General features: G+C 32.1%; 3 protein-coding genes across 3 annotated transcripts; all 3 read left to right on the top strand.

Moving 5' to 3' along the window:
• Nucleotides 1-2,566: 2,566 nt before the first annotated feature.
• On the top strand, nt 2,567-4,578 carry LOC130975811 (uncharacterized). The gene is made up of 3 exons (XM_057900543.1): nt 2,567-3,115; nt 3,191-3,320; nt 3,416-4,578. The coding sequence occupies exons 1-3, from the start codon at nt 2,567-2,569 to the stop codon at nt 4,576-4,578; spliced, it is 1,842 nt and encodes a 613-aa protein (XP_057756526.1).
• A 176-nt stretch (nt 4,579-4,754) lies between these two features.
• LOC130975810 (uncharacterized) lies at nt 4,755-5,279 on the top strand. The gene is made up of 2 exons (XM_057900542.1): nt 4,755-5,041; nt 5,132-5,279. Exons 1-2 carry the CDS (start codon nt 4,755-4,757, stop codon nt 5,277-5,279), a joined length of 435 nt encoding a protein of 144 aa, XP_057756525.1.
• Nucleotides 5,280-5,291: 12 nt separating this feature from the next.
• Nucleotides 5,292-6,227, top strand: LOC130975808 (uncharacterized). Its single transcript, XM_057900541.1, has one exon. It carries the CDS (start codon nt 5,292-5,294, stop codon nt 6,225-6,227), a length of 936 nt encoding a protein of 311 aa, XP_057756524.1.
• The last annotated feature ends 5,166 nt before the right edge of the window (nt 6,228-11,393 follow it).

Here is an 11,393-nt window from a genome sequence, read left to right as displayed (position 1 = left end):
ATTATAAAATTCTTTATTGAATCGTTTAGATCAGTAGATAGGTTTAATTTATATAGTTCTTTCAAAGATACACAAGGAGTAGAGGTTATTAAATTGTTTAATTATAGTTTATTTTTGTCTTCAACAATATTAAAAGTTTGTTGGTTATGTGATTGGAACAACGTAATTAGTTAATTAGTTAACTTTTTTAGCTAAATAATAGACCAAAGGTATTTCTTGAAAGTTTCTTAGTTTTATGTGTAGTTCTCATAATTGTATTGGTTATCAAACCAGTCAGGTTACTGTGTCACTTGTTCACCGGTTCAACCGATGAGTCGTTGGTTGAATCGATAGAACCAGTTGTACGTCAATAAAATATATAAAATAGTAAAAAAATGAATAAAGTGACAATTAAGTCTATTCTTAACACACCAGGTTGGTGGTATCCCTTATGCTTTCCTAGCAAGCACAATTGGGTTCAATACCCATTGCAAGCATTTTTTAATATTCGATCCAATATTCAAATGCTACTGGATGACCCAAGAGTTGCATTTGTTGTTAGCACCATAGGACTGGCCTGATCGAATTGGCTGGTTTGTCCGCTTTTTGAAGAACTGGCCGGTTTTAAGCGGTTCACATTGTTCCTTGGTTCAAACCTAAACCTGACCCAGCTAGACTACCAGTTCGAATGGATTATCGATTTTCCGGCCGAACCGGTAGATCCGGTCCGATTCTTATAGCTATGGTTTTATGTCGTAATCAGTAGTTCTACATTAAAAAAAATGTTTAATTAATTTGTCCATTCTTTTAATTTTTGCAAATCTTCTATCAGTTCCATATAATTATTTTTTCTTTTAGTTCTCTTTGTTAGAAATTATTTTTTTTCAATTTCTTCAATTATGCCTTTGTCGATAGTGATTTGGTGAATTGTATGGCGAGCTATTTACAATAAATAATATGATGCATGGATTGAAGTAAGAGAAAAAGAAAGCCTTGGTAGCCAATTAAGAGAAAAAATTGTGCAATGACTGAATTAAAGTTAAAAACAACAATATATGCACTTGTTCTAAAATGTTAGAAAATTCTTAGGACCGATTGAGCCATTAGTGTCTAACAAAATACAGATTGATTTTAATAGTAATTTAGATTATTTAATTTGGACGTTCGTAGTTAGTATCATTGATTAAAATAATAAAACAAAGTCTATTCTAATGTTAACAAAAATGAAATTGTTCATGAGTATGCATTTAAATTTATTTATATTTACTTAGTTGATAAATGAATGTTTAATTTTTATACATTTTCATAGTTTATTATATTTGTAATGTTTACCTTACATGTTCATTATTAGATAATTAATTAATTTTTTATTACATGAATATTTTGTTTTTTATATTTGGTTTTTGAATATATATTTACATAAGTTTGTCTTATTTTAAATCAAAATGGATGATATAGACCAATCAGAAATATATGATCCTTCGATAAATTCATTCAGTCAAGTTGGTTCTGTTATTGATCATCCTCTGTTCTTTCTTAAATCATATATTATTAAAGAATAGTAAAATAGATTGCTTATTTATTTAGTGTTAAAACATCCGACTGTGATTATGTCATGAGATGTTATTCAGTTAGTGTAAAATAAAAATAGTATTTTGTGATATATTCTCCTCACAAGATTCAAATGAGTCAAGTATTTAGTCTATATAATATCTTTATGCTAATGGTTTATTCACATGAGGTTCTTTTATTGTTGTGTATATTTTTCTCGATTTTATGTCTACCAGGTTGCCTTGATGTTGGTGACCCTAACTATGAATGTTCAATTTGTGGCACGTGTTTCTGGTTATTAGAACGTGTTGAAAGAGATTCTACAGTTAATCGTCCTATTTTTACTGTTTGTTGCTCAAAGGGAAAAATTCAGTTACCTTATCTCCAAAAGCCCCCAGATCTCTTATATGATTTGATCAATGGACATGATAGCAAGAGTTTGTACTTCCAAAAAAATATTCGATCTTATAACAGTATGTTTGCCTTCACGTCTCTTGGCGGTAAGGTATTGGATTCAGTGAATGATGGGAAGTTTGCTCCCAGATGCTGATGAGAAGCCTAAATTTTTGCAGTTATACGTATACGACACTCAGCATGAGATAATGCATAGGCAGCGAATTTTCGGGTATGTGTGTTTGAAACTTTGTTGTATAGTGTTTTTTGTTGAATTTTCCTGATGTTTTATTGTTATCTGTATTGGAAAATAGGTTTATAGTTGTGACTTCATAGTTATACTGTGTTTTGTTCTTGTTATAATATGCTATTAGTTATTTTTTGCTAATAAAAGATTTTTAATATCAAAATATGTTACAATTGTATTCTGTGTGGTTTTTAAATATATTTTCTGTGGTTAATATATTTTTGTTTTAGGCAAACATCTGAGATAGATAAAGAATTGATAACTGAGTTGTTGCAAATGATCGATACTCATAATGTCATAGCACAGTCTTTTTGAAGAGTTAGAGAATTCTATGAGTGTCACCCATCTGATATTTTCTCATTGGAGTTGTATTCGCAACGGAATGTTGATCGAAGAATGTACAGCTCTCCCTCTTGCGATGAAGTTGCTGCTTTGATTGTTGGAGATTTTGATTCGTCGGACCATGGTCGTGACATTATTGTTCGATCTACTGGTGGTCGGTTGCAACGTATATATGAAACTCATGTTCTGTATTGGCCCTTACAGTATCCTCTGTTGTTTCCATATGGCGAGAATGGTTATCAGCTGAACATTGGTTATCGTGGTCAACAGCTTGGATATGTTCCTGGAAGGAGAACAAGAGTTTCCCTCAGGGAATTCATATGTTTTCGTCTCCAGATTAGGGAGCATGAAGATGGAATTATTCACAAGTGTAGGCGGTTGTTTCAACAATCTGTTGTTGATTGTTTCACCATGATTGAATCTCAGAGGTTGTATGAGATTAGAATGAAGCAAAGTACAATTAGAGGAGAAGTCCTTCAAGGAATAGAGGAGGCTATGCGTCGTGGCGATGACGAGGCTTCTTCAATTGGGACACGAATCATTTTGCCTTCCTCCTTCACTGGTGGTAGACGTTATATGTTTAACCGTTGTCAGGATGCCATGGCAATTTGCAAACATTTTGAGTATCCAGATTTATTCCTCACTATTACGTGTAATCCAAATTGGCCTGAGTTTTAGCGGTTCACGGAGCGAGAGCGAATTCCGATCGCTGATCGTCCTGATATCTCTTGTCGTGTCTTTCATGCCAAGTTGAAGTGCCTCCTTAGTGATCTCAAGGAAGGTGTGTTTTTTGGTCCACTTAATGCAGGTAAGTTCTCTTCTCGCTTAGCATTTCAATTTCTTTCAGTCATCTTCGGACATGTAGTTGTCTGGCTTCTTCAGGATGTTTTTTGTATTTTTTAGGTATGTATACTATTGAGTTCCAAAAAAGAGGTCTACCACATGCACACATGTTACTCTGGCTTAACGGGGAAAGCAACTTACAAAGTGTTGAAATTGTTAATGAATTCATATGTGCCGAGCTACCCAATCCCCAGAAATTTCCATCTCTTTATAATGTCGTCACCAAGTACATGATCCATGGTCTCTGTGGTCGACTTAGACCGAGTTCTCCTTGCATGAAAGATGGTAAGTGTTCAAAATTTTATCCGAAAAGATTCGTTGACCAAACGAGCTTTGATGAAGATGGCTATCCAATATATAGACGTCGTAATATGGGTGTCACAGTGAAGATCAATGATGTTGATATCGACAATAGATTTGTTGTGCCATATAATCCACTGTTGTTAATGAAATATCAAGCTCACATAAATCTCGAGTTCTGTAACAAGTCAAACGTCATCAAGTATCTATTTAAGTATGTTAACAAGGGTCCGGATCGGGTGACCGCAACTGTTGGAGAAAGATATGATGTTGGTGAATCTTCTCAGGTGGTTGATGAGATCAAACAGTATTACGATTGTCGTTATTTGTCACCGTCTGAATCCATGTGGAGAATTTTTGCTTACGATATTCATCAAAGATGGCCGTCGGTACAGAGGTTGACTTTTCACTTGCCCAACCAGCAACATGTTGTATTCGATGATGCTGATATCACTACTCATATTTACTTGCGCAACAAAGATTTGCTGACGATGTTTACAAGTTGGATGATGGCCAACAGGCGGTTCTCGGAGGGGCGGTCTCTAACATATGTTGAATATCCAGGCAAATTTGTCTATTGTTTGAGGATCAGGGAGTGGAAGCCAAGACAGAGGGGATTCTCAATTGGAAGATTGAGTTTTGCTCATCCCTCATCTGGTAAACTTTTCTACATGCGGATGCTTTTGAATGTGCAGAGAGGTTGTACCAGCTTTCGAAGTATAAGAACCGTGAATGGTGTTACTTATGATACATTTCAAGAGGCATGTTCTGCCATGGGATTCTTGATAGATGATAAGGAGTATGTTTCTGCTATTAAGGAAGTCGCCGAGTTAGCGTCAGCTGCACAGCTAACGAGGCTTTTTGTGATGTTGCTGTTATCTGGTTCCATGGGAAGACCTCTGTCAGTTTGGGAGCAAACTTAGACTTATTTGTCTGATGATATTCTTTACCGCAGAAGACACGAGCTGCAATATCCTTGTAAGATTTTTGTTTGTTCTGAATTTATTACAAGACAGGTAGGCACACACGCATGCACATAGTAGAGAAGTTATATTATGGTGCTAATATTTATTAATTATTGTTAAACGTAGATCTAACTATGAGTCAGAACGAGTTACAAACGTTTTGTTTGTTGGAGATTGAGAGACTATTGCAGAGTAATGGGAAATCATTGAGAAATTATGCTGGGATGCCGGTTCCTAATAACTCTTTAGTCTCTCAATTTAGCAATTTGATGCTGCTGCGTGAGTTGCAGTATGATACTGTTTCTTTGTCTCATGAGCACGATGCAAATATCTTAAAGTTAAATGAAGAACAGAGGGTGGTCTACGATAAAATTGTTGACTGTGTTTCGAATAAGAGGGATGGATTCTTTTTTGTGTACGGGTTTGGTGGCACTGGAAAAACTTTTTTATACAGAGTTTTGTCATCTAGATTGTGATCTGAGAAAAAGATTGTTATAAATGTTGCTTCTAGTGGTATTGCTTCTCTGTTGTTACCTGGTTATAAGACGGCGCATTCTATGTTCAATATTCCTGTTGACCTGACTGAAGACACTGTTTGCCGGATTAAGAAGGACAGTCCAAAAGCTGAGGTATTTCGATTGGCTGATTTGATTATTTAGGATGAGGCACCGATGACTAACAAATTAGCATTTGAAGCGCTTGATAGGACATTACGTGATATAATGGTTTCAGTCTCTGATAGGAATAAAGATTTACCTTTTGGTGGGAAGGTGGTCGTTCTGGGTGGTGATTTCAGGCAGGTCTTGCCAGTTATTCCAAAAGGTTCACGTGCTGAGATTGTCATGGCTTCCATAAATTCTTCTGTCATTTGGAAATATTGTGAAGTTTTGCGATTGACAAAAAATATGAGGTTAGCAATCGGATCGGAACAATCAACTGCTCAGGAGTTAAGGTCGTTTTCAGATTGGATACTTCAAATCGGTGAAGGTCGATGTGGAACAGTGGTCAGCGATAAACTTTTTGTTGATATTCCTTCTGATCTAATCATTCCTGTCTTGGAAAATCCAATGGAAGATATTGTAAATACAATCTATCCAAATTTGGTTCAGAGTTTTTGTGATCCAAGCTTTTTCCAAGATAAGGCAATACTCGCTCCGACTGTCGACAATGTTGAAGAGATAAACAATTATATAGTTGACTTATTGCCCGGTGAGGAGAAAATTTATATCAATGCTGATTCAATATGTGGTAGTGATGCCTATTCTGATGTTGATGTTGATTGGATAACTGTTGAATTCTTGAATCAGATTAGGTGTTCTGGTCTACCTAATCATTTGTTGAAGTTGAAAATAGGCGTGCCTATTATTTTGTTGAGGAATATTGATCCGGCTGGGGGTTTGTGTAATGGGACTCGACTTGTTGTGCGAGATCTAGGGACAAATGTGATCGGTGCCGATATTGTTTCTGGTAGCAATGTTGGAGATAAAGTTTTTATCACTAGAATGAATATGATTCCTAGTGATACGGTTATACCGTTTAAATTCCAACGTCGTCAATTTCCTATTTCTCTGTCGTTTGTGATGACAATCAATAAAAGCCAGGGTTAGACATTATCAACAGTCGGTTTGTTCTTGCGTCGTCCTGTGTTTTCTCACGGTCAGCTTTATGTAGCTCTTTCCCGAGTTAGGAATAGAAATGGTCTTAAGATTTTACTTTGTGATGAAGGATTAGTTGATGCTGCCAGGACTGAAAACGTCGTATTTAAGGAAGTTTTTGATAAGATATAATGTATTTTTTTGTTATATGTTTCAGTCTTATCTGTGTAATTTATAGATTTTTGAAAATTCAGATTTTTGTTTACAATTTTACATGTTATGTAACCACTGACTGCTGAGACTGGATGTGAATGTGATTGAAACTTTGAAAAATTGAAACAGACAAATCTATTAATGACGATGATGATGTAAGACAGTGTAGGGGGGAGAAAATGAAGTATACGTTACCAATAAATATATAAATAAATAAATTGCATAATATATACTGTATTTAAAAGAAAAAAAAGAAAGAATACTCCGAATTAATAAATTTCACCCGACTAATCATCAGTATCGAAATAAATGGGGTTAAATTGAATAATATATACTGTATTTATAAATATGGGATACTGTATAAGTAGATAATTGTTCTTTAATGGATAAATTTAACGATTTATATTTTCGTTTTTTTTTTTTACTTGGAAAAGCTATTTTTTAAATACAGTTATTTTGTTTGATATGAAAAAGTTATTTCATTACGTGGTTTTGAAAAGATTCAATTTTATTAAAAAACTTAGTTATTTACTTTTTTTTAAGTGGATATTGTTTTTTCCAAAAAAAAAAAGATAAAGAAACTATATCCTTAATATATTAATAAGAATAAAATATGACCAGTTTATTAATAAAAAATAATTATTTATCTTTTTTTAGAAAAAAATGTCACATCATATTAATGCATATTTTGGTTTTGCTCTGTCAAAAAAATGTTAATTATAATCTAATTATATATTTTGTTAGAAAAAAAATTTCTTCAGGATTTCTGTCTTCTGTTTTTTTTATTATTATTTTGGTTTTAATATTTAGGTCAAATTCTAATTTCATGTTTAATATTTTAAATATTTTATTTTAGTGCAGAATAATTTTACACCAATTTAGTATTATTTCAATATTAAAATTGGTACAAATTCTATGTATTAGGAAATATTCTGTATTAGACTATTCAAATTTAAAGTACTTAATTATGTAGTAAAATGTTATGCATTTATTACAGTTCATCAATGTTCTTTTTTTATATTAACCTTTGATTTCTATATAATGTAATGAACTGATCTATATAAATGTGGAATACTGTATAAGTAGATAATTATTCTGCTTATTTAAAAGATACCCCCTTCTTTAGTGGATAACTTTGATGATTCATATCTTCATATTTTATTTTGATTTTTTTTTAGTTTAAAAATCGATTTTTTAAAATACAGTTATTTTTTTTTATATGAAAAAGTTATTTCTTTACATGCTTTTGAAAATATTCAATTTTATTAAAAAACTTACTTATTTACTTTTTTTATTTTGATATTGTTTTTTCGAAAGAAAAAGATAAGCAAAGTATATTCTTAATATATTAATAAGAATAAGATATGAGCATTTTATTAATAAAAAAAATTATTTATCTTTTCTTATAAGGAAAAGTCAAATCATATCAATGCAAATTTGATTTTAAATTGTCAATAAAATTTGATTTTAATGTAGATTATATCTTTTGTTAGAATAAAAATTTCTTGGTGCCTTCTGTCTTCTATTTTTTATTATTATTTTGGTTCTAATATTTAGGTCAAATTGTAATTTGATGTTTTGATATTTTAAATATTTTATTTTAGTGCAGAATAATTTTGCCCGCGTTTAATATTATTTCAGTCTTAAATTTGATACAAATTATTTGTATTAGGAAATATTTTGTATTAGGCTATTGAAATTTAAAGTAGTAAGTGTTGCACTAAAATGTTATACATTTATTAGAGTTTATCAATATTCTTCTTTTATATTAAACTTTGATTTCTATATAATATAATAAAATGGTCTATATAAATATGAGATATTCTACTAGCAGATAATTGTTGTGCTCATTTAAAAGATACCCTCTTCTTAATTTATTATGTGGTTTTGATGGTATTAAAATTTATTAAAAACCTTTATTATTTATTTTTTGAAATCTAATATTGTCTTTTCCAAATAAATTGAAAGAAACTATATTGTTAATATGTCAATAAAAAAAATATCATAATTTTATTAATGAAAAATAATAATTTATTTTTTTATACAAAGAATAGTCACGTCATCCCAGTGCAAATTTGATCTTAATTTGTTATACAAAAATTTCATGAAAATCTAAATTAAACTCTATGCATACTATTTTATTTTATTCTTGATATTTCTAACATATATATTTAAGTAATAAATATAATATTAGTAATGAATTTTTTATAATGTCATATGTCAATTTTTTCTTAGCACCTCTTAACATACTTGCTTGTAGAATTTTGTTTTTATTAATATAATCCTCTCAATTTAGCCATAACCCTAACTAAAGTTAGATAATGTGAGTTTAATTAATTTTGTTTTCCCAAATTCATCACTTTCTCCCTAAAAGACCTTTGGAGCTCACCGCATCTTCTTCATCCCTAAGCTGAGTGCATCTGTCGCATCATTTTCGTGTGGGCTCCGTCGGCTGATGTTTCTTCTTCTCTCCTGGGTTTTGGCCACATGCAGAGAAGGTATGGGTATCTCTGCGATTCCATTCGATTCTACCACGAAGGTGTTGTTCTGTCGGTTGCGTGTGTTCTCTCTCCCCAAGGTTCCTCTTTCTGTCTCTCTCTCTCGTGCATACGGCATTTCTCCATCTCCATTTCTGTGATTTGGATAGCAGATGTCGCCACCGCTTTTCAAGAGGTATATGTGGTCTATGTTCCATTCTCCTCCTTTTGAATCGTTCTGGTTTCCTTCTCCATTTTCAATTTTTTTTTCCTGATAATTGTTACTGTTTTCCTTATGCATCGTTTAATTTTTAGTTGTTTGGTTTCTGATCTAAGCATGGTGATTGTTACTTTTTTTTTAAATCAATGGTTCTCTCATATGTTTGTGCTTTTGGTGTTTCGGGAAAATAATTTTCTTCTTGGGGTTTTGCTGATTATAATTTATATCATATTCTTTCTGCTATTGGACTGAAGTTTACTGTAGTGTTAGGTATACTTGACTCATGAAATTCTGTTCTTGCTTTATTGTGAATTGTCAAATCAACTATATGTGGTAGGTACTTGGTAATTTGTAACAGGTCTCTTCCCACATTGTTTTTGCTCTTTTCCCATCAGTATTTGGTTACTTGTGATATCTTTCTAAATGATGTGTATAGGGATATCAATCTATATATGCCTATTAGTCTATCTCTGTCCCATATGTGAAGCTTTCGTTGTAAGCTTTAATGTTTGTTAACTTTGGGAGTTTATAACTCCAACTCCTCTGTTTATCTTCTCTTATTGGTTCTGAAATTTTCTCTGTATATTTTCTTCTTTTGGGGTTGTTGTTCTATATATGTTGGGAATGAATAACCGTGTTGATTTGGTGGAGAAAATCACTCCCTGGAGGGAATCATGGAAAGTGCATGTTAAAGTTGTGAAGTTGTGGTACCACAAGAATCCTGCTTTGGGTCCTTCTCAAAATTTGTTGCATATGGTCTTAATGGATGAGAAGGTCAGTTTTATTTTATGTTAGTATTTCCTTAAGTTGTTGCCACTTTTCTTTTTTTTTTTTTAAGTATGTTGAAGGGAATTTTTATTCTTGGTTGCAAACTGATGTGTTTTTGTTGTTTTAAGTTTTTAATGAATTGTTTTTATGCTGTTTGGATACTGAAATTTGTTAATAAATTCAAAATATTAACCATTTTTTTTCAATTGCAGTTACACAAGATCCAAGCTACCATTAGAGATCATCTTATATCAAAGTTTGCTGTGTCTCTAAATGAAGGTGATCTGTATTTGATGACCCATTTTACAGTTTTGCCAAACACTGGTTTGAACAGAGTGACCAAACATCGGTTCAGACTTTTATTCCAATACAATACCTCTGTTGTTTCTGTGGTCTCTCCAAGGATACCTCATTCTGGGTTGTGTTTTACATCAATAGATGAAATTGATCAAATGACAAAGGACCACAATTTCCTCATTGGTTTGTACAAGTTTCTTGCTCTACCCTTTTAGGATCATAGTATTCTGTTTTAACAAGTGTGTTTTCTGATTCAAATTTGTATATATTTCAATCTAATTATTAGACTTTGTTGGGATCATTACTGGTGTTCGAAAAGAAAGAGATGTAGCATCATATGGGAAGCTCATCAAAGCAGTTGTGCTAGAAGTTTTTACTCATGGGTAATATGTCTTTGACTTTTTCCCATATCAGTAGTTATCTTCTATGCATTCAATTTTTTTTTGTTCCAGGCTTTATGTTTATAACAATAAATATATAGTTAGATCCTTTTGATCTTTTGAAAGTTATTTCTCTAGGAAAAAGGTCCAATGCAATGTGTTTGGAAATGCTTGTGATCTCTTGGAATATGAAAACTTACAAAAATATCCAAGATCTCCGCTGATTGTCCTCGAGTCTTTTAAAATCAAAGCAATTAAAGGTTAGTTTCAGGCATATTCAGGGAATTTTTACTCTAATATTTACTTTTCTGATTTCTGATCTTTTAATTTTAATATGGTTTGAGGCTAATAGAGTAGGATTCTTGCATGCAGGTGGAGTAATTCTACAGAATGTGATCAATGTCTCTAGATTATTCATTAATCCAGACATTCCTGAGTCTGTTGAGTTCCTAAGCATGTTAGTTTTGATAAGAGTATTGTAGAGCTACAAGCTGCTTTGGTTATTTTGTTTGTATTCATGTATATGTTTGTGTTATGAAGATTAGTTATTGTGTCTTTTATGTAGGTTTAGTGTAGCCAGTTATGGATTCTCAAGACTTGTGACCAATGACCTTGGATACTTAATTTCTAAAGTTGATGGTGATTATTTCAATCCCAAAGAGATCAGTAATATTCAAGATCTTGATGTAGATAACGGGGTACTATTTTAGATTGGCAAACTTTTCATTTAATACTTAAACTTCAGTTTCTTAAACATGTGTGTTCAGTTTATATCATTGTTTTTATAATTTTACAGGATGCTCATTACTTTGTAATTGGGACA

This window comes from Arachis stenosperma, chromosome 4 (assembly GCF_014773155.1).
Source record: "Arachis stenosperma cultivar V10309 chromosome 4, arast.V10309.gnm1.PFL2, whole genome shotgun sequence".
Lineage (NCBI taxonomy): Eukaryota > Viridiplantae > Streptophyta > Magnoliopsida > Fabales > Fabaceae > Arachis > Arachis stenosperma.
This window is presented reverse-complemented; position numbering and strand designations above follow the sequence as displayed.

Coding starts and splice junctions, on each gene's coding strand:
- LOC130975810 (XM_057900542.1), top strand. CDS start 4,755: ATGAGTCAGAACGAGTTACAAACGTTTTGTTTGTTGGAGATTGAGAGA. Junction 5,042..5,131: donor GGATTCTTTTTTGTGTACGG/GTTTGGTGGCAC, acceptor TGTTGCTTCTAG/TGGTATTGCTTCTCTGTTGT.
- LOC130975811 (XM_057900543.1), top strand. CDS start 2,567: ATGTACAGCTCTCCCTCTTGCGATGAAGTTGCTGCTTTGATTGTTGGA. Junction 3,116..3,190: donor ACCGTTGTCAGGATGCCATG/GCAATTTGCAAA, acceptor CCTGAGTTTTAG/CGGTTCACGGAGCGAGAGCG. Junction 3,321..3,415: donor TTTTGGTCCACTTAATGCAG/GTAAGTTCTCTT, acceptor TGTATTTTTTAG/GTATGTATACTATTGAGTTC.
- LOC130975808 (XM_057900541.1), top strand. CDS start 5,292: ATGACTAACAAATTAGCATTTGAAGCGCTTGATAGGACATTACGTGAT.